The 24882-nt window shown below is 30.6% G+C and overlaps 1 protein-coding gene across 7 annotated transcripts in view; it reads left to right on the top strand.

The window, feature by feature from the left end:
- LOC113398219 (potassium voltage-gated channel subfamily KQT member 1) overlaps nt 1–24882 on the top strand; it is a 47505-nt gene that overhangs the window by 20380 nt on the left and 2243 nt on the right. For 4 of the 7 annotated variants that reach the window (XR_010310003.1, XM_026636845.2, XM_026636843.2 and 1 more), the window contains 11 exons: nt 1296–1471; nt 5855–5983; nt 7405–7515; nt 7685–7872; nt 9433–9584; nt 16416–16514; nt 19557–19627; nt 22457–22584; nt 23942–24038; nt 24113–24414; nt 24607–24713. Coding sequence is in view for 6 of the 7 variants with exons in the window: in XM_026636845.2 (XP_026492630.1) it covers nt 1296–1471; nt 5855–5983; nt 7405–7515; nt 7685–7872; nt 9433–9584; nt 16416–16514; nt 19557–19627; nt 22457–22584; nt 23942–24038; nt 24113–24414; nt 24607–24713 (1560 nt within the window). In the remaining variant the exon portion in view is untranslated. Of the gene's footprint in view, nt 1–1295; nt 1472–5854; nt 5984–7404; nt 7516–7684; nt 7873–9432; nt 9585–16415; nt 16515–19556; nt 19628–21301; nt 21430–22456; nt 22585–23941; nt 24039–24112; nt 24415–24606; nt 24714–24882 lie in introns of all 7 variants that reach the window. The other 3 variants (XM_026636844.2, XM_026636847.2, XM_026636849.2) reach the window with 3 other exon arrangements.

The raw sequence follows: 24882 nt of genomic DNA, 5'->3' as shown, positions 1-24882 counted from the left end.
TCATTAGTTTGAAGGTTGAATGGAGTGCGGAATTAAGGAACAATTTTGACAACCTTAATTACTTCCAATCAGACATGTTTGTTAAGTAAGACGGTTATTAATGGTAGGTGAACATCGTAAATAAATAATGAAAGTTATTATTATGGTGAATTAAATAATTTGGTTGTATCAAAAGTTGATGAACTTTCAGTGTAATTTTGTGGCATAATTTTCACGTTCTTAATACTTAATATGTTCTTGTATGTTGTTTCGTTTATTATATGTCGAGCTTCACACAGTTTGCTTAGTTTTTTTTTTCAGTGTAGAGAGGCAGTGACCCAGTCAAAATCTAAATATTCAAATTTTTTGTTAGCGTTCATTACCAAACGTAGTTGTCCTCGAAACTTTAAGTATCTTCAAGTATATACCTATGGCTGTAGATTGATACTTAGAATGCCACGACATTGCCGAAAGCGATATTTACAAAAATAAAAATAGTCTTGTTCCGACGACACTGAAGTAAAATTCATAACAAGACATTTTTCAATACAGATAAAGAAATAAAAATATATATATATCAGAAAGCTTTTCCTATGTATTTATATAATACATAAATCTGCTGTACGTGTGTATGTAAGTAAAATTCTCTTAAACAGTTTGACCGATTTCGACAGATTTTTTTTACGTATTTGCTACGGTTCCTGTATGAATGAATTGAATGAATGAATTAATTTATGTTTCTCCAAAGAGTACTAAATTAAGTGCGTCTTATCGGCTAAGTATATTACCATATATTTACGGAGATTGGGAGTATGGCTGAGATTGAACCCGACATAATACGTATATCACCCAAACGAAAGGGATTACCAGATTTATAATATAAAGTGTTCGCTTTGTAAGTGCACGGGCCTGAAATTTTTACTCGCACGTTTTTCAAATATAAACAACGTATATAAGCGTACCTTAAATAACTAACGTACGGTCCTGTAGAAACAGAAAAAAATATTAAAGTTCGAATCGGATAAAAAGTTTTTATGTGAATTTGAAAATAATAAAACAAATGAGCACGACTTGTCAATTACAAATAGAATATATATGTAGCATATACATACACATATATATTTTCTTTTATTGTTGTTTTGCCACCTTCATGAAATACTGTTTCGTCTTAAAGTTGATTGGCAGAAATATAGAATACCTTCAGACATTGAGACCGGGCGGTGTTAAATGTCTGAAGAATGATTCCTTCCATTGTTTTATGTTTTAAATAAATAATTATAATACCAATCAAATATCAACCAGTCATATTTATACAGATGTTACCACTATCTTGGCATCGATGGTGGTGCTGGGTATGGGTTCCTCGGGCCAAGTCTTCGCTGCGTCAGCGCTACGAGGATTACGCTTCTTCCAAATTCTTCGTATGGTGCGCATGGACAGACGTGGTGGTACCTGGAAACTCCTTGGATCCGTTGTATACGCACATAGACAGGTGAAATATGGAAAAAGGTATTTAAACTACCTTTTAGAAAGACTAGATTTATTCTGTTTTAATCATTATTATTATATACTATTATAGGACTATACATCTCTAAAAGTTGACATAAATCGCACTGCACTAATTATTAAATGATTAATTCATTTAAAAAAATGAATTTTAAACTCAAATGACTACTTGTACGTCAACCTCAAGATTTTTTTCACTTAAAGTTGTCAAATAACGACAAACGTACCTAAAATAATAAATAGCGTTCGTTAAAGTTGTTTTGCGAGAATGATATAAATAACGTCGAAATGATCGTAACAGAAGTAAACAGTAACAAGGAGAAGGATATAAAAACGACAAGTTTGTTTACTTTAAGTAGGTTATACTGGTTTTTTATGTAAAAAATAATCATGAGTCATAGGCACACCAACGAAATCATCAAAACAATTGTTCAAATTAATAAAAATAAATATATACTTCATTCTCAATGTCTGTAACTGCTTGAACCTCATTTTTTCATTTAAAAAAAAATCAACACAGATTTCTTTTTAGGCAATACTAGCTGAACTGCGGTTTTACCCGCGCGAAATTTATAAAACACAAACTTCCAACCTTCATTTTTGCCCCTTAAGGGTTGAGTTTCATAAAATCATAGCTTCTCTCAAATCTTAGCGGATGTCTACATCCTATAAGGAACCTGTCAAATTTCAAGTCTGTAGATGTTATAGTTTCTGAGATTTAGAGTGGTACTTCGCCTTTATATAGGTATATACATATATTAATAATTACTATTTTCAGATAATTCATAAAATATGTACATTAGGTACCACAATAGCGTAAATTGCACGATCGAACCTACCACTTTCTCTAGCCCTATACCGCTGACAAAAAATATAGATATAAAAAAAAACGATTTGTATGAGCTCACATACAAATACAGTAATTTATCTCTGACTGAAAAATAGACCATGAAACAAACCTACATACCAATTGTTATATTAAATTTATATACAAACTAAAAACGATTGCATAAATGTAAATAGTGATTTAGCATTCAGCTATTCGTAACTACAAGCACGTTACGGTAATCGATAAATGCAATCTCTGACTATAAAGCTGGTTAAGATAACAGTGACCAAGCCTTTTAAACCTTTTAGTGACTCAGATTCGTCGGTGATAGTGTAGTAATTATTATATTTTACATTATACATTTATTTATATTTGAAGGTCAGTGACGTTACAACCTGCAAATAACTGATAACTGGGCTGCTCTTCTTATTTCACCACACTGCTTCAAAACAGGCTGGTGGATACACGTGTAAAGTACGCTATATATACGCTATATATATATATATATATAGAATTGATTAAAATTGAGCTTAGCCTTAGACTTCAGCATCTCAGCATCAAAGAAGAGCACATAACTGTTACTATATTTATGTTTTCTAGAATCATAAATATCAGCTCAAAGAATACAGATTCAGTGGATTACTATTTACTTCAAGATACGAATAGAATACGGATAGCTTTACTTTCCCATACAACGCATTAAAATGCGAATACAAATCTCTTAGATATGTAACACGTTCAAATATTCTATGCGCGTAGCCAGTTTTCTTTCGTTTGGATTCCCAAAAGATTTAAAGGATACAACCCTGCAGTGCAGTGTTTACAAAGGAGTTGTTGGCCGCTTTTGTTTATTTCGTTTATGTCTAAGGCTTACAGATTATAAATAAAGAACAAGGCTTATTATAATATAATACAATTTTAAATTTAATCAAAAATATCGAGGAATGAGGTTGATCGTGCAATAAAAGTACAATTTCGACTAATAAAATAGAACGGGATGGTAATCCCGTTCTATTTTATTAGTATTACCATTAGTAATTACCATTCCAATTTCGATTTTATTTATCTTTTCAAAAGCATCGTACACATATAAAAAAAATATATCACTGCGCTTTTCTAAAACATCATCATCCTCATCCTCCTGCCCTTATCCGAATTTTATTTGGGGTCGGCGCAGCATGTTTTCTTCTTCTATCTGTGCGCTTTTCTAAAATATTAATTTTAATTGTTCAGTGATTACCAAGAAACTTAAATTTATTTATTGTTTATACCTTTAAAGGAACTGATCTGTAATGGTGGCAATAATATTTACATAAACTAATATCCGACAGGTAAACAGACACATGTTATTGAATAATATGTTCAAGATAGTCTTTTATAAACACGAGGAAACTAAAAGGAGAACTTAATGCGTAACATAAAAAGTTTACGAGATCTTAAAATTATTTCGTACTTCCTATATATTATTTTTAAATTGAATCGGTTTGAAATATTATCTTATTATACAAAACTATCATACAGATTAACCTTGAGTATACAGTACGACCACTTCTTCTACCAAAAATGTATATTATGACCACATGACCAAAATGATTTAAACAATTAAATGAACCATTAATTTAACTGACTATAAATATGCTACAAGCTTCATTTATACTTTTACACACAAACAAAAAACCCATTCCAATCTTTGCTCCGTTAGTTATAAATAAACAAAGTATTAAGTAATTTCTTGAAGAAAATAATCACGGTTTAATTTTAGAATTTAAATTAACATGGAAAGATTATCTAAACTATTCTCACTCAAAAATAACTGTTCGCTTACTCGGGCATTGCGTAGGTTATCCCGGTGAACACTGCATAAAATTCGTATCATAATTTATAATTAATTAGTTAAATTATGTCTGAGATATACGGAAGCCCATATAAAAATACTAATTCAAAGTGTACTTGTAAAAGCATGCAAGCAAACCAAAACAGATAACTTAGATTGTCATATATCAACCAAACTATTATATAAACGTGTTATTATCTTATCTATCTCTCAATTAAATAAATATAAAATAATATATTAATAACGAAAATACAAATTAACTTTATACGAAAAATTAAAAAATATATATTACTTTGATTAATTATTAACCTAATATAAATACTATTTTTTTAAGCCGTAGAGACCTAAATTGTATTCTCTTCTATTTATATAATATATTAAACATTTATTTAAGTCTTTAAAAAATCAAGATGAAATTTAGCTCTCTGAAAATGTAAATTTCATAAAATTATTTCTTCGTACGTATACATTACACAACACAGGTCTCCTCTATATGTTATCATATATATTTACCTATGTATATATATATAATGATCCAACACACAGGATATTGCTTTTTATGTACATGAAATGTAAACATATTATTATAACTTTCAGTAGTCGTTTCATTCGTAGCGATCCGACCGTAACTTAGACTATTAGTCAAATGGTTTATTTCTTGCTTCCTATGATGAGTAGACAAGCGGAACTGGACGCAATTTCCGACCCTAGGCGAGTAGATATAAATACAAAACAGGCCTGAACTCAATACCCACACACAATTGGCTCAGGTTAAAGTTGCATGATCACAATGCAGAGCAAATAAACCGCTACCGGCAGCCGCATTTTCGCTCCTTTTTCAATATTGACTTACCAAATGGGTATCTCGTACCAAAACAATCGCGTTTCGAATGAAAATCAATACTAAATTATATTAGAAAATGCCTCGACTACTTCGTGTAATTCTGTTGTCCTGGCTATCGTCCCCGTTATTATAAACCTGGTAAAGTCATCATCATGATCATTATTATTTAGTTTAACGAATAGCCTCGTTCATTTGTCTATATCTCATGATGGATTACCGAAATTAGTTATTCTATTTTCAGTGTGCGGTGGTAATACTTAAATTGCAGATGTTAAATATTTTCTTACAAAACAATGACTTAACATTTTGTTATTGTAGAAGTTAATTTTGAAACAAAACATAAAAATCTTACGTAAGTCCCGAAACAAAGGATCATTCGAACGAGTTTCATTGTTCGCTCGGTCCGTCTTTCGTGACAACGATCTGTGGGTTTCCATTTTATAAATCACTGCCATTATTTCTTTCAACGTGTGTAATGTGGTAGAATAATCCTTTACACGAAATTTAACAGATATGGATTTTTTATACTATTTTATTATTTTCCTTGCTTTTGATCGGGAATAAATTTTGAGAAATTATTTAATATTTAATTTGAATTTGTTTGTGAAATTAACCAAAACGAATTTATTACTTTATAATTGTAATTTATTGCGAACTGATTGATAAATTATAAAGCATTACATGATAAAAGGTGTTTAATCGTCGAGATTTCTTTATTTGTATAACTATTGTTAGATTTATATAGTTTTAGGTTTCTGAATAAAGGGAAATTACGCTTTGCCGCTGCGCATCATAACATAAAATATGAAATGTCTATAGGTTACTCGTGGTACCTACTTTTAATGATATCTGTTTTTTTCAGGAGCTAATAACTACACTTTATATAGGCTTCCTGGGACTGATATTTGCATCGTTTTTAGTTTATTTGGCAGAAAAAGATGTTGCTGATACTAAGTTCAAAAATTTTGCAGAAGCACTCTGGTGGGGCGTCGTAAGTATTTTATTATTAAAAATGTTCAACGTAAAATAGACTTTACTGTAGTAGCCATTAAACTCACTTTTAAACAGTCAATTTACAAGAATTATTAAACGTAAAGCTACTACGGTTTCGGATTATAGATTATGCCGAGAAGAACCGGCAAGAAACCCGGTAATTACTCTTTTACACGGATAAATTAATTTATTATTTAAGCTGTAAGTATACCCTCCGTGGTAATCAACGAATACAGATTTCACGCCATTTAGATTAAAATTAGGTTTTTTATTAGGCAAAACACCACAATACAGAAAATACAATAATAATAAAATAAATACAAAGCAAAAATAAACTTTCTTAAACCTGAAATATAAATAACGATAAAACTAAAACAAACACTTTGGTATCATAGACTAAAAAAAAAACAAAATGATAAAACATCAAGTAACTACATAAACTGCATAAAACAGAAGACCACTCAGCCCTAGTTGATGTTTTGACCTCGACGCAGATTTTATAATCAATGTATTTTTTATTGAATAATATGCCATATTTAGTTCCTAACTACCCCGCGCGATTTCATTCGCTTCGATACTGCTCCGCCCTTGAAGGTCATAGCGTGATTTTATACAGTCGTTGTTAACTTTTATGAATAAATGGGCTTTATATGTATCCAACAGATTTCTTTTTAAATACGACTAATTAATACATTTTTTTTTTAACTCAGTGTACTGTTTAACGTTTGATGTTAACGATCATATTAAGTAACAAATGTTATTTTATTTATAAAACTACATTTTTCAGCATTTATTTAGCTTAACATTTATTCTTTATATTATAAAGAAAATCTGTAAGAAATGATCAAAAGTTGCTCATTATACTTTCCTTAGATAATTAGTCGTAATATTTATAATGAAGAATCCTATTATTAAGTTTCGCGTCCGTGTGACTACAGCATCGAAATAATTAATAAGGCTCATTTATTTAGCTTGAAGCAGGTGTTGCAAAATTAATCTGAATTAAAAATTGACTTTAATTTTGTTTTCATTTTATATTTACACTAAATTTTGACATTAGAAAAACCATTTTGTATCCACATTTATATGAAAAAGATCAATACTTTAATGATTGAACGCTCTAATCTAAAACTGTCTACAATTCGATTTGAAATAAAAAGCATTATATAGCTCGTTTATTGAGGAAGTCGAGCAGAGAGTAAACACTTGAATCAATCTGGCAAAGTGTACCCAGGTTCATACCCATGACGCGAGTATAATACAAATTAAACGCGAGTAAAACCACAGAGTACTGTTTGTTGGATGTCAAAATAACGACATAACTTTGATGATTTTTGTAAAGAATCCTGAATATATTCGATAAATTGAGTTCCGACGATAGAAATTCGATCACTACTAATAGCGTTATCGTCGCCGCAGATCACACTGTGCACGGTGGGCTACGGCGACATGGTCCCGCAAACTTGGCAAGGGAAATTCATAGCCTCCTTTTGCGCACTTCTCGGAATATCGTTCTTCGCTCTCCCTGCTGTGAGTGTCATTAATAATTATCTTAATGATAGATTGATTTTTACATAAAAAATAAAAAAAATATTCAAATTTTGTTTGTACGAGTAGTAATTTAGAATTTATATGCAGAAATACAACAAAAAAAAAAGCAAGTAAGTAAATGATAATAATAATGTATCTCTCGAAACAGGGTATTCTAGGTTCAGGTTTTGCTTTAAAAGTACAACAACAGCAAAGACAAAAACACATGATTCGAAGACGGCAGCCAGCCGCGACGCTCATCCAGGCTTTATGGAGATGCTACGCGGCGGATGAACATTCTATGAGTGTAGCGACTTGGAAAATCCATCAAGTGCCACTTCCCAGTCCGCAAACAAGGTACGTAATGTTGCGTGTGAACCTTAATTACAATAAACAACAGTTGATCTAGCTATTTTCTAATTAACAAAAACTCAGTAATGTTTATTTGATCAATCAATAAAATAGTTCTTTATAATTAATATAATATACTACTATTTCTCGTCTAAACTTTATTTGTTATACTATAGTATTTTGTTTTATTTTTCTGATTTCTTTATTCGGCTTAAATCGTAATATGGTCATGTAAACTTGACAGATATAATTTAGTCCATGCCTAAATGTTCATCTGCAAAGTAAAGACTTCGGTCTTAAGTCAAGGAGAATATATAATATAATCTTCATTCGACAGATTGATCAGTATATTATCATCATTGTACAAAAGTATTATAAATACATATTAAGTACGTGAAAAGCGTCAATAGCGCAAAGGTTTACGGGCCGGCTAGCGACGAAAAAAGTCGAAAGATCGATCCTGACCCTTTGGGCTATTGTCATCCCTCTATTGTGACTCCTAACACTAGTGTTAAGCTTAAAAGGAGGGGGTAAACAGGAATATTAGTAATTAAAGAATTTCAACTATTCTCTGTAAAAAAAAAACATAATGTTACTTAATTGTTCCCACGACCTTTACGTTAAGATCTACGTGTTCTATCACCTAAGCCGTCTCGGCTAAGCTCTTGCAAATTATAACTGGATTGAACTCGCACTGGTTACGTAAATTGAAGCATAATAAATTCCCAAATCATGACTAGATAATTAATAGCTAGATCTAGATAGCTTTGCGACAACCAGTATGGATTATACGTCCTAATATGTACTAGAATTAGTGTTCATAGCCAACTAAAAAGTCCTATGGTGCTGATTTATACGCCTGGCTGTCTTATAAAATTTAAAATCAATCAATTCGTGTAAAAATAATGTCGCACCCAAAAATATCGTTCTGTGTGTCTCCTCAATAAAAAAAAAACAGGAAAATATTTTTTTCGTTTTTGTTACAAAAATTCATTTCATGAGTTTGATACTATTAATATACTCAACCTTTTCCTGTTCCTTAACTAAGCCGTATGTATATTTTTGACATAATATTGAACCACACTTCAGTAAAGTTTAAGAGGGTACCTATTCATTAGTATATTTTTTGTGTAACCTGTTCTAGACACCAAATTACAAGTACACGCGATACTATATTGTTGTTGAACGAAGTTTGAGTGACGTCGCCGGGGAAGTGACGTCACCGGACAGACGACGTGGAAGAAGAAAAGATATGACAGACGGGCGGCGAGGCAGCCATATTGAGTTGACTTAAGATAGAATTGAATTGTCGGTTGCTTATGATTTGAGTTCTTTAATGTTTTTGTTATTTTGCTGTATATGATTGTTACTTGTGTATATTCTTTTCAATATTTGATGATTGATAGATTATAATATAGTATATAACAATATATGTATGTATAGATACTACATAGTACATTCATTCATGAAAAACATTTATCGTCTGATAGCGTTTTAAATAAAGACACTTCGTTTGTTTGTCTTAATCTTCACAAAAAAAAAATGACCGTTATACACGTTTGACAGTCGGGTTATGAGTGCATCATTCAAGAACAATGCTTCCTTTGTGTCGCGGTTGCCGACGATTCGCCGACACAAGAGTACATCCCTGCACTCCCCCGCGCCACACTCCAAACCCGCGCATCGATACGACGTCAACGCCAGTGCGGAAAACCTTGGTAAGCTTTTAATGTCAGTTTAATCACAAATTACGACTACAGTCTCCACTGATCAGACTAAGTGTCTCATTAAGCTTACACATTGTTTTAACAATATTTCGTTGTTTTTACCACATTCTCACATAACAATAACTACCTGCAAAATAATCTTAACCAATTAAAAATCATATTAAACATTTTAGCGCACATATTAGTGGATTATAAACGAAAATTCGAATGTATTGCGAATATAGTTGCACTAAAACTGTTTAACTAAGATAATATTGCTACTTGTATACTGATGCTGAACAAACGCTGAATAATACATAAAATTAAACCTGAATACATCAAGAACCACATAATTATTAAATATCATTTAAAAGTTCGTCATACAACATAATTAGGTACATCAAACTATGTGACAGACTCAAATCACCATAAAATATTCATAGTGCTGCCACCCGATTAGGCCTTTTTTATTCGACAAGTTCGAATGCACCATTGGAAACAAAATTATTATTATAAATATATATTGTAAGATTAACATAGACACTGCGTCAATTTTTTTAGAAATTAAGGCTCAAAATTAAGCTGTTTCGATAAAGTGAAGTATGATAGTCAGATGAGTATTATCCTTAAATTTATAATGTTATAAATGGCAGTCCTTTCTACAAATAACTATAACAGTAACGATATACCGCATCAAACCACTCAATGTTCCAAAACAATAACACAACAACGATTGATTGAATAGTAACGAAATACATTTTCGAATTAAAGCTAGACACGAACCGAAGCAACAGTTTGACTCGCGATTGTAAGCCACATCAATACATACTATATATATAGTGCTCAACAATAATATATTTTTTGTGAAATGGAGCGTGACATGATATTGCCCTGTTTCATAGATAATCGTACACCGAGCGGGGACCATGCGTGTTGCCTACTCCATTGTTGGAAAAGCTGCTTTCAAGGTTCTATTCTTCATCTTTTAGAGGGCACTATGGCATGACAGTTACAGTCGAAAAACTTTGCTGCGTTTCTTATTAATTCTTATTAGTAAAAACTTTTCAGAAATGTGAATACACGAAAAGCGAATATGTAAACGACGTAGCTCCATTGATACCGGAGAGAATATTCGACTTCCGGCGATAATGGCTGCGTCTTTTAGCTCAAGACACGATTGCTGATATCCTACCTTCTATTTCTTTCTTTTTTCACTTTTTAAAATAAAAATGCACCCGCGTAGTTAAGATATCGCTTCGATATTACATGACATTGCAACAACATTGCAACAGAAGCTTTACATACCTACTTACGATGAAGTAACAAAGCGGCTTCCAAACTTTATAATCGCTTCCGCGTAAGTGCTAAGATAGTCCTGTCGTTAATATAAGGCAATGTGCAAGGAATGCATAACTTGCGTTCGTTTAGCATCATAGAGCGCGGTTCACACTAACGATTTTTTGAATTTTTGAATATATACAATGCGACGTAGCGTACCTGATATTACTGGAATGGCTTCATTTTAGCTTATCTTTTTGTTCGATTCAATTTATAAAACATTAAAACAACTAAGTAAATAAACACCGCTTTGCATTTGTTATGCATGTGAACTAGTTTATAGGAGACATGTATAAATTACGTCTATTCAGAAAGATAGATAACATGTGTCAGTATAACGCATTCTTAGGTTTCAAAACTGTGTCAGAGTCTGCCTGTCTTAGCTATGTCTTAGGTATCTTGTCTTTTGAACAGGCAAGTAAATAAATAAAACAACTACATTAATATAAACCATTATCGTAATTCATGTTATAACATCTAAAAATTCCGACAGGACTAACAAAATAAACATTTAGGAGAATGATACGATCAAGTAATTTACTCTAAGACAACCTTCAGACAAAGTAATTGGAAAAAAAGTGGCCAATCGTAAATCGGACTTGGGGATATCCTAGAGCTTTGAATAAATATACTATACCATACTAAAGAGAGTAAATTATAAATGTAGAATTAAAAATATAATACACGACTAAAAAAAAAGTTTTATATGGGTATGGCACTATCATGGCACAGACATTTAATTAAAAGGGACGCATTTCACATTATAAGAAGAGTGTTAGGTACGAATATAAAAAGCTACGAAGGAAACGTAAGACCGAAGAAATTTTGGAATTTTAATAGGCTTGTGTGTGGGGTGAGACGTGATTGGAATGAAGTAACTAAAGTTAAAATTTTAAATAGGGATGAATGGCAAAAGAATAAAATGGGATAAGGAATCCAACAGCGTAAGCTATTTTATCTGATATGCCATTGTGAAATCCATCGATATCACAGTGGCTATTCTTAATGAAGTTTCCTTAATTACGGTACAATTTTGGTATTATTAATTGGATGTAAACTTTATAATTGTTATCCTATTACCACTCTCACGTCTGTCAAAAAATTTAAGAACAGTTTCAATATTACATAAAATTACGTAAAACTTTAAAACAATTTTTTTTTTCATAAGAAAATATATCCTTCTCATTTAAATGATACGACAAAAAAGTTAGAATTCAGTTAGTATTCTTCTGAATAACTTATCGTCATACATTGCAAAAAATATCTATACGTTCGCGTCTATAATAAATATATTCTGTCACGTTGGCGTTTTTAAGTATCGTTAATAAACCATTCATTAAAAAAAAATTGCATTGCATTGCTAGTTAACTTAAAGTAACTAATAATAAATGTTTGAAAAACTAACTTCTGTTTAACCTCATTGTATAAGTAGGAATGACAGATTTATACGACGTGGACGTTAAATCGAAAGTTCTGCTAATGAAAGCTTTCTTGGATAAAATATACTATAATTTGGAATTATAAAAAAAGACTTTTAGTTAAATTAATTAGGATTATCTTTAAAGTTAATCGTTGTAAAATCTGACTTTGATTAGAGCGAAAATATCAACCACTATTTTATTTTAGATTGATTTTACTTGGAGTAGCTTTTTAATATTGTTGCATTAATTGTCCGAATAAAGCAATGTATATGCGACCTACATGGTAACATCTGTTTTATTTGACCAGACAGACCAGTAAATGAGCCACCTGATGCTAAGTTATTACCTCACACATATTGGCACTGTTACAAGTTTAAACCATTTCTTACACAGTATCAAACTGATGCCAAAAATTAGATCTATGATGTTACGTCCCTCGTGCCTTTAATTAAATCGGCTCGCTCACCCTTCAAACCGGACCACATCAATATTGTTTAGCGTTAGAATAATTTGTGAGAGGGAGGTACCCACCCAGACGGGTCGGTAGTAAACCCTACTAATGCTAATTATGCTAAGTACACGCAAGTAAAATTATTTTTGGTTTTGACTGTAGAGGGAAAATATGAGGGTCCGAGATTTGTGGTACTTGATGGTTAATGGCTACTTCTGTCTGTACATTTTAATCTTGCCATAACGATTCCCACCATGACTTATAAATTATTATTGTCATTTGCGTCACGCCTTTGTCTTCGCCTTCAGATCAAGTTCATGTCATAGTTTCAATACCTGTTTCTAACGTATTATAGTAATAAAATCGGAACAATAGATAATATTGAACACGTTGTCATTAAAAATGTGTTCATCGTAAAAACAAAAACAGAATAAATAAAATAAACTTATAAATAACGATATTTCATACTTTAAATCAATACGTTTTCAGTGAATATAATTAACATATGATTTAGATATCTATTTATATGATTTTGATACTAAATTTGAAATTTTATTGATCTGTTGAGAAGCATACTGAAACTATATCAATATCTTGTGAAATATAACTTGATGAAGGAAATGATTGACAGTGATAAAAATCAAATGGACAAAACACGTGTTGATGAATAATACAGAGAAAATAACGAAGTGAGCAAAAGAGAGCGCTGACGCGATCACTGTGGTTAGGTTTGGGATTATGCCGTAACATACGAACGCACCAAACACGGCACAGTGAGTTACTAAGGATGGATATAATGAAAATGCAAAGGCAGGTATAAAGTAAGAAAGAAAAAAAAGCAAGATTCATAAATGGGCTAAGGCCTACTTTTTGACGAGAAACTCATTTCACCACGCTGGATCAGCGTGGTTAAATGAGTTTCTCTCTCGATTTATGCAAATATCTGACTATCTTAGGTAAAGCGTTAACGATAATGACACTAAGACTTAAAATTCTATTAGATTTGTCTGTATTAAAATATTTCCCTTTATGTATTTGTCTCATATAACACGCTAATCATGAAAACTAATAACTGAATTCATAATCAACTCCATTATTTCAAACAACCGAAAACATACTTTATACTTTTTATTTTACTTTATTCCGATCAATTTATTGAAGAAAATCATTTCAATAAAATTACTTTATGTGGTTCAATGATTGAATCACGAATACACCAGAAATGTTTTACAAAGAACGTTTACCCTTGGTATATATTTAATACGTTAACATTGAAAATTGTTGTCTACTGCCTTCCTTCATTCGAACATTAAATAAAGAATAAAAAATATGGATTTCAAAAAAGGGTCGCAACTTGACCATAACATATATTAGTAATAAATATAGATTTGATTTTAGTTTTGAGGCAGTATTATATAGCTATGAATTAAATTTTGTTAAGCATTAATCTCCAAAGTCAACGGTTACAAATCCGACAGTTATTTGATTATCTCGTATACAGACTCTTTATTGGCTCGTATGATTGGAAGGGATGATGCATGGGTCGCTTTAGTGTTTTGCCGAGTAAAATGTCGTCATCTCTAATACTGTGCAAAGATATTTATTTTGTTTCCAAAATATATTGGTCGGATCTATATTTATCTACGATAGCTTAAAGGATAAAAGAAGATTTTATTTTTCTTTTTTCTTATATTGAATATTATTACCATTTCATATTGGTACATAACCATAAATTATGATAGGGTAACACTGTAACAAGACAAGAACAGATTTTCAAAATGAATACTAAACTTGATGTTATATTTAATTACGGACAACACCATGTGACTTGATGATGAATTCAGTTTACCACAATTTTTCCATTTCATATTTTTTCTTGGAGATAGATTTTCTCTAGCATGTACCTATATAAACATTGTATTGTATCTAAAGTGTAATTTTGATCATTTTCAGGATAAATCCACTACATTTTAATTTTCCCATTTATGTTTGTCTAATCAAACATTCAGTATAATTCGAGAAATATTCTAATTTTGAAAAGCTGCCTTTTGTTTGTACAAATAATTTCAAAGGAATCAAGTAACGGAGTTCATCGTTAACAGTTGAAGTTTTCAAGTAGCCTTCAATATTAACTTGTAGAATGATTTAAAGAAAACTATTCATTGAATTTAAAAACCTAGCATATGAACAACTTTTCCTATTGCAAAAATTAAAAAAATATAAACTTAGCGATTACGTACACCTGTGTAAGAAAGAGATAACAAATCGATCGATAGTTTGCTTAGACATTAAGTGGCAACCACTGCATTGACCTCATTATTTAGGTGTTTCTTTACTGCAGTGAAACGGATTAGCGAAGTTAATGAATTATAATATGTACACGTTAAACGTTAATGGTTATTAATTACACACAAAACTTTGCAAATACGTTAATTCTTTAAAAAAGAAAACAAATAAATTCGAGTGTTCTCAGCGTTCGTAATTACTTAAATATTTTTTTTTGTCAATCATATAAAATAATATGTATAACGATTCTATTTTGGCTATAAAATTTGTATTGAAAGCTATAAAAGCCATTGTTATTTCCGATAAAAAACGTTTTCATAAAAATTATTATTATTCTTAAAAATTTGATTTGAATGAAAGCGTGTCTATTTTTCTGTGATGCCAACACCTGAATTTAAAAAAAGAGGTTTATTCATTTTTTACTTTTTAATATGATGGTTATATGGTGTCACTGTGCTTCTATCCTCTCGTCAAACCCTTTCGTTTGATACCCATATCAATTACTATGGAAATGATGAATCGTCATTTTGTAGCGTCCACCATATTGAATTTAAAATGACGTCATTTAATTAATTTCAAAAATTACATTCAAAAACTTTCAGCTCAATCGAAAACCGGTAAATGGTTCAAATTTAACTTAAAAGAAATGATTACGAACTCGGATCAGGTGAAACTTAATAAAAGCTTGTTAAATCAATAAAATCATAAATAAGTATTTTATATTGATGCTTTCAGACCATAGTAATTAAACAATATATTAAAATGTATAAATCATTAAAGACAATAACTATTAAATCTCATAAAATATTAAAGGTTTAAACAATCTAAATTACATGAATAATTTATTTAACGAGTTAAAACAAGACGAACTAAGATATAGCAAAAGTGCAAAGCTCAAAAAAACTTATGAACCTAACCTTTCTACTTTGGACAATCATTGTTTATATATATTGTGATATAACAATAAGAATTCTTTGGTAGTAAGTGTTTTGGGAAACAGTCCAAACTTTATTTGAATATATTTCCAAATGTTAAAGTTTTTGATTCAACATTTGTCTTAATTAGACACAAAAGATATCACGAGGGAGTAGGTCAGCCATATTATATTAAAAGTATTTGTTCAATGCATAATAGTACACAGACAGCGTATTGACAGGCAGACGGGCGTATTTGACAGAATTCTGGATCGTATAAACGACAAGAAATTAGGTTGTATAGCGAACATTTCATTATTGGCTTAAGTAGGCATCCGCAACAGCATTTGAAAAGTTTACCGGGGACCTCGTTAAGCTGGATACATAATAGAATGGGTCCAGTGTTGAAGTGAGCGTATGTATGCGTTGGCAGGCGCGACGAACAGCCGGTCAGGGCGCACTCGACCCATCAACCCTTCCTTCAGCGAGGACTCAGTGGCCGAGACGGCGCTCTCCAAGAAAAACTCCGACGGTAAGAGCTAAAGAGGCTAAAAATATTTCCATCTAAAACAAAACCTCTTCGTCTAAGGACATGCTCTCACTGTCGCTTCCGAGTAGAAAATTACTATAAACGTGATTATATGTACAGACTTGCGTTAATAGCGTAACTGTAACGCTAATATTTCATCTATTTGGTAAATAACTAAAATAATAGTTACTAAATTATTATAAGACTAAATTTAACAAATCATTTTTAAATAAAAGTAATCGCAACTTCAACTCATCCCTATTTTAGGCATCTGTACATATTTTCGTACTTCGGAAATGTATATTTCTTAATCTTGTATAACAACATACCTATGTAAATCTCAAGCGAGCAGATTTATAATGTAAGTATATAAGGAGAAGGTGTTATAAATCACACCTATCTATCATTGGATTGTTAAGCATCAGTAGTTATTGGCTACATTAAAAAGAAAAAAATCCTAAACATAATCAATGACGTAAATTAATAATTATAAGTAAATTATTTAATAAAATTAACTGTTTGTTTGAAACAAAACCAGATAATATAAAATGAGGACAACGGTTCAATACTTATATCATTTTCATAACTAAAAAAAACTTTAAATAAAGTTTACAAGTAATCATTTAAAACATTATTAATTTATTGTATTATTTGCAGGTAGTTAGTGTTAATTTATTACTATTACACGTAAATGTAAGAAATCTATTATATAAATAGAGAAAACCAGGTTTATTATATTATAATACAATTAAAATAAAATAAAAGAACGAGCAGGGTAATTTTCTGGAGCCGGTAATTGTGTGAACAAAATTTCAGCTCAATCGGTTGGTGGCTTAAAATGCAGCTGTAAATTTTGACACTTTTGACCCACAGATAACGTTATGTACATTTTAACTATAAGGTGATTTTAGCACGCGTTCGCGCAAGCTAATTTTGGCAAACAAATTCTGAAAAATTTATAATTTTAATCTATCAAAGTAAACTATTTTTTAAATTATCTATTTTTGCTCGGATATGGCTATAATCATTTTAAAATAAAAAAATAAAGCCTCGCATTAAAGACAACAAACATATTAGAAAATAAATACAAAGGGAACAAAGAATACATTTAGACGCTTGATAAATTCTATAAAAAATCTGATATATATTAATTAAAAACAATGAATCAGGAGTTATTGTTAGCCTTTGTTTCATTGGCTTACACGAATAAATATCACACTACTACTAATCCATGGCGCTCAAAACGAGTAAGCCGTAGATTCTTGACCAATTCTTCTCCATATAAACATAATTAAATTTCAGTTCGACACGAACTATAGCTAGTAGCGAATACGTTCGTAAATTCTTTCATCAAATATAACTGATTCAGAACCAGTATCGAATAAACAGTTTATATAATTAGAAGTATGATTTAATACTATCATACTAGGTATATCTATGTTTTATGAATTAAGCTGTTTTATATATATGTAGGTATACCAAACATACGCTCTAAATCTCTGTCAAAAATAAAGATTCTCGAGACATTGAAGGTTTAATATTTTTTTCTATGTTCAATTTTGACTGTCCGAGGTTATATAATTTAACTTTGTAACTTTAGTTATAATAAAATTAATTAAACTGGCTAAGTAACATTTTTAATATATTATCATAATGATGTCGGGACATTAATTACACATTTATTAAAATTTGCTTCTTAAAACCATAATCATAATTATTACAATACAGCAAATAATGCTTTGAAGTTATTTATGAAATGATTATAGGAATGTTCTAACAATATGCAACGTTAGTTAGTAAATACTGTCATTTTGTCATGTGTTACCTACTTTGATCATTGAGACTTTAGAAGCTATGAATGATGTATGGTAAAAACTATGATTCGTTTTATTCAGCCGTTGTATCGCATTGATTAATTGTTTAAATAAAAGTATACAAAATAAATATAAAAATTATAAAATATTAAATCATGGTTCAAATTATTTAAATTATATTATTTATAACGAATAAAATGCAGTTTAATTATAATCTACATCGTAACAGCAACAAAAGAGCATAATTTCCGCTCGATCGGTTGAGTGAAACTAGTACATATAAAATTTTGTTGCTGGATTCAACCAATTCGAACTACTACGGGAACGTAAATAATACGGTTTTAACAAAAATTTTACATATCTAGTTGAGATCTATTTTGCGAGTTTTTTTTTCTATTAACTGTATATTATTATTAATCGTATAAAAAAATATTTGAATTAGGTAAGAAGTTGCTTCAAAAGATATAAAAATCATGTATGGCTATTCAATTTAAAATAGTGATTGCACTGTCGATAATACTTAAAATATGCTAGAACTCATTATATTAACAAAAATGTTAAAATCAAACCAGAACCTTTCCAATCTGCTTTTGCTATATTGCTTACAATAATAGCTTAAAAATATTTACGCGTTTCGACATTTCCTCGTTTTCTGAACGAAACCGAAAATGTACAGCGCTATTAAAATGCCATTGTGGTAATAAATACCGATATATTATGTTTTTCTTTTTACTAAACTAATCGAATAGAATAAATATAATATAAAAAAGATTAAAAATTCAATAAGTAACTAAATCTAAATAATGACTGTAATCTAAACTTTGTAAACTTGTGTTAATTTATTGATTATGCATTATTAGTAATTTCTCTTGCTTTTAAAATTTCATTTATGATTTTGATATAACCTTTATATATGAACTGACAATACTCTTATGCTTATGGTAAATTTTATAGTATGATAATATTAACAATTGAATACTTTAAATTTGAAATAAATAAAGAAATCGAGATGTTATTTTTATGAATTATATAATAATTATTTTATAAGGAAATATATAAACTCCTTTGAAATTTTATAATAATATAATATCAAAGTTATTTGATTTGGATAAAGTTATAACTAGAATCTATATTACAAGAGTCCAAAGCTCGCCGTGCGACGTCCGCCGCCGCCGTTCCAAGTCCATTATCTTGTTTCAGAAGTTTAATTGAATATTACGTTTTGATGCAGACGAGGACGAGGAGCCGCGTTGCGTCACGTTGACGCCGCGTCACAAAGCTGCCATTCGATTTATTAGAAAGGTACGTAATCGAATTATTATTGAGTTATTTCGTTTAAAATTATCTTATCATTACAATGACACTTTACAATTACCAAGGAGTTAATAAATGTGGGAAATTGGTAAAATAACGATGTCATAATATGTCGAGTCCACTAAGTCGACATTGCACCCAGGCATGAATTCGCAATGCGAGGTAATTAAATGGTGAGCTGCACTCGATTAATATTGTGCAGTCAACTTTACAACTAGTTGTAAGCATTGTTGGATTAAATCATTTTATTGCGAATTCCTAGCTAATTCAACTGAAATAGATAGTTTCCAACGGCACTAATGATCTATGATGCCTTCAAGCACTGCAGTGTTGACTTTGGTGCAACATACAATGAATTGTCACTGTACGAGAACATAATTATCTGAAATCAAGTATAATATTTATTAAATATAACGAATGTTACATTAAAATTACGATTGAAAGATAAATTATTAATAATTTATAAAAAATATTAAATTTTATACCTTTATACTCATAAGTTTATTTGTGGTTTTTGTTAAGAATATGTATGTAGATGATAATATTATTTCTATGCAAATGTATCTAACTACGTTAACATCGTTTCGAGTTTAGTCGTAACACTTGGAATTATGACAGTTTAAATAATAAAACAATTTAATATCTGCTTCCAATATTATGAAATTATAAGATGACTATTTATTTTTCTATTAACAAAATCATTTAAGTGTTGTTATAATTGATTTTCTGTTAAAAAAAATCTTTGGCCGCATGTTAATGTTACGACACGTCCGACGCTTAAAGTCTGTATGTATACTGTTCATAAATATATGTATTCTGTTATTTTTTAATGGACTGTTTTTAATATACAATATAAATATATAGTTTACGTTTTGTAATAGCTTGTCCTCGCCTTATTACACCGAAAAATAAAAAAAATAAAAATAACCTTATAGCATATATATAAACCGAATGCGTCGAAAATATCGATTGACTACGAGTTTATACATATTGTTTGTTTTTAATGCTCTAATTTACTTACTGCTTAATCTAGCTAGGTCAATATTTAAAAGTTATTTCAATGACGTTAGCATAAAAATGAAGAAATAAGGTCTGATATAAAAGGCATTCAGTTCACCTTCTATCCTTTACATTATTAATAAGATGGGTGAAAGAGCGAAGTGAAGTAGTCTTCGAGTCGCGCTTAATTATTTAGCTGTTTACAATGTCCAAACTTTATAGCTTGACCCAAGTTTTCTTTTGAACCTTAGTCTGTTTTCGGTACTGTGATACGTGATTGCTTTTTTATTACTTTTCACCCAAACCTGGGGCTAGCTTCGTTACAATTTTTACTTACGTAAGCCCGAATTTGCGCCAGATGTTTTATAATTAGTATACGGATTAAAAAAACAATCTCGCATTTTTAAGACATTGCCAATAAATTACCTATTTAAGACCGATCGATCGATTTCTTTTTACACGAGGTGAATAAAAAAGAAATCATGCATTAAAACGCAAGGTTAAGACATTTGAAAGACATAAACGTAGGTTTGCAAAAATAGAACTCCAATGAAATTATTATTTATAGACGAAGAAGTAAGAATACTTGTCAGCTCGTTATACTTAATCGAACTTAGAAATAAATTTATGACTTTATAAGTGCGTCTTGTGGAATTCTAACAGATGAAGTATTTTGTCGCCCGACGTAAATTTAAGGAAGCATTAAAGCCCTACGACGTTAAGGATGTTATCGAACAGTATTCCGCGGGACACGTCGATCTGCTGGGGCGAGTGAAAAACGTCCAGACTAGGTAGTACACTTCAGGGTTACATTTCAGGCCATGACACTCTATGTCTATACGTATAATCGATTTGATGAAAATCAATAGTAAATAATTTTCTTATAATCGTTGATTACAACACGTGATTCTATTATTTTATAATAAGCAGATATCTACTATTGATTTACACATCTCTTTCGCTCATTCGTATGGATTTAGCGCCCCCTTCTCAACACTATTCTACGAACCCTTAAACATTTTGCACTTTAGTTTATGTACTACTCTTTGAACCTTATACCCTTTCTTTTCTGGATTATACTTTTAGAACTCTAGTTGAGTAGAAATATTTGCTTAAACTCTACAATACTTTACAAATATTTTAAGTAGCTCAATTTACGTAGTGGTGTGATGTTATATTTAAGTATCGTCTACTTATACAAGAAATCTATTTTTAAGCACCGCTGAAAATCTTCAGTTACGAAAAATCTAAGCAGTATTATATATACGTTTTGTTTTATATTATTATATGAACGTTTTCAGTGGATAAATAATTTGTGTTTGTATGAAAATAATTTTGAAAACTATCATTTGTCGCATATAAGTAGTAGACAAGTCTTACTTGTCGCAATTTATTCGTGAGTTCGTTAGCGTTTATTTTGTACGCATGACTTTAACACAACTGCGAACGGATCAAAATTTTCCTGTAAATGAGAATACTCATATAATTTAGTTTCTTTGCCATATGCTACAAAACAATCTTTCATCGGCTTGTAAGTAGGCACAAACATACCGTATCGCTCAAACTTTGACATCTCGAGCTAGAAATAGCATGAAGCTCCAAGACCAAATGGTCGAACTTATGTTGTATCCGAGCTCTATTTAGAAAACATCATGATGTAATTTAAATTGTATATGGATTTTCTTCAAGTAATTAACATGTCTTAAAAATATAAACGGAAACGTATCTAAAGTGTCTTACTCTTTAAACAGCGTATACCCAAATAAGGTGATTCCCGATAAATAAATTCGACATGAGGATTTTTTTATTTCCGTTTAGCTCAAGTATTTTGTCGCACGCAAGAGATTTAGAGAAGCCTTGAAACCTTACGACGTGAAAGATGTGATAGAACAATACTCTTCGGGGCACGCCGATCTTCTTAATCGTACCAAGAACCTTCAGTACAGGTGAGATACGGGATAAAAATACTTTCACCAGTGGTCAAGTTTGAACATGACGTGCCTACTGCTCTACTCTGGTTCTCTACACATGTTTCAAGATTTCGTCTTTTAAAATAAGTTGGGTCTTATTATTGTCTAGTCAGTATAAACTGCTTATTAAAATATGGCCGAAATAAATGACTAATATTAATAAGAATTTATTTCTTACAATATTTGTTAATAAGTAAACATTTGGCTATAGAAAAATATTAATAATACAACTTCCTATAGCAAATAGATCTAAAGACTACAATATAAACACCTACTACAACTAAACGCTACTTTATTAAATGTCAATGATAAATTAAGAATGAAATAATGAAACAATTTTGTTTGTTCCTACTTATTTTTAATAAAAGAAATCCGTTTTCTTTGTTTTTGAGCATAAAAACGTTTTTCCTACGTGTATTATTCCATGAAACCGTAATTTTCCGTTCACTTGTCTACAGATTTAGCTTCTTTTTACAGCACAGCTTTTATTTTTATTTACAAACACGAGTTAACTAAGCACAGTAAGTGTAGATTGTTACAAACTATTCAAGTCTGCTTTGTTCGTCGCACTTCCTTTGCACAAAAAAATATTTTTTTGCAAGTTTTGACAAATAATTACAAAATATATTATTGATTAATATTAAAAAAAGAGTAAAAGTGAAAACATATTTCGTTACTGTTAGTGTGAAAGGTCGTGAGTAAAAAATAATTCGTAATTGAAATTTAATACCTACTGCAGATTGTTATATGCTAGTCATATTTTATTTATGAATTTAATTCACTCGGCTCGCGATTCCATTCACTCCACTGCCATAGAGTTAATTAAGAAATAACTGTTTTTTTAAGAACGTGAATATGGTTATACTAATACGACAAGGTATTATTCAAATGTTCTTCAAGACCCTTTGCTCTAACAGTAACTTTGTTATTTTAAAGAATATCAAGGTCATATAATTAAAAAAGACAATTAATTTGTAACATAAGATTATACCTTATGAGTATTCAATTTTGTAGGCTATTTTAAGGACATATTTATTATTATAATTATTAATATTACCAAAACCAAATCAATTCTAAATAATGATTGCAAATTTGAACTATTGTTATTGTTATCATTGTACAGAGAAATCCGCTTTCAAGGAGCTCTTGTTTTGTGGTTAGTTTTGGCATAGAAGAGTAAACAAATGTTATTATTGCCGATGTTTTCACGTCTACTCAATCTTGTTCGGATTTCATAATTATGGCATTTATTATTTAACAATGTTATAAAAACGATGAAGTACTCGTTAAGTAAAAAGTAATTTTTTTATTCTTATTAATATATATTCTACAGGTTAGACCAAATTCTTGGCAAGCAAGGCTCAAAGGCTAAAGATGTCTACGCTTCTAAGATTAGCTTAGCTTCCAGAGTAGTTAAAATTGAAAGACAAGTAAGTGCTTAACTTATTTTATTTCAATTATATCCTATCGTGAAGACAAAATGTGATCTTTAATATATGTTTAGGTAGATGACATAGAGAGTAAGTTGGATCATTTATTAGAAATGTACGAAGAAGACAGACGATCCATACGAGGGATTCGTAATGATTTAAATGGAGGTGCAGAAAGCGGTACGTCTGGAGAGGTTCAGCTCCGATTACGCCCAGCATTGACAGAGAAACAATATTCAGAACCGAACTCACCCGTGTCACGTACCTTCGAACAACCCGTTCCAGTCTCAGCGCCGCCGGTTCCGTACAAACGGCCGATGAATCGAGGGTACTCTGATCTAGGAACCAGATTCATGAAAAAGAAAGTCATCGTTAAGTAAGCGCCTCTATGATTTAATATTTATGAAATACGTTTTTCACTAGTACATTACACTAGTCGCTCCTTGCGTTTTTATGTTTTTTAAACCAGTCTAATTCTATATAATGTATGTATAATTCTTAATTACTCACTACCACTTATGATTAAAACGAATGGGCACTGTAAAATATATGTGAAACATTTTTTTAGAACAGCGTCAAGCCGATGCGAAGAATCGCCGAAAGACGACGAAGTGGTTATAGTGGTACCAACGGATCGAGAGGATACACCTCCTCGTATAATCACCGATAGTTCAGGTATACTGGTTATATTATTAAGTCACAATAACAAATATAGACTTTTTTAATGTTTGCAACGTATACTCTTATTACTCTACAACATTAAAATATATAACATTTACTTAATCATTTATTTGTATAATACTTAATAATAATTAAATTCTTAACAAGAAACTCACATCTCTAC

This window comes from Vanessa tameamea, chromosome 2 (assembly GCF_037043105.1).
Source record: "Vanessa tameamea isolate UH-Manoa-2023 chromosome 2, ilVanTame1 primary haplotype, whole genome shotgun sequence".
Classification (NCBI taxonomy): Eukaryota; Metazoa; Arthropoda; class Insecta; order Lepidoptera; family Nymphalidae; genus Vanessa; species Vanessa tameamea.
Note: the sequence above shows the minus strand (reverse complement) of the source record. Positions and strands in the feature narration are given on the sequence as shown.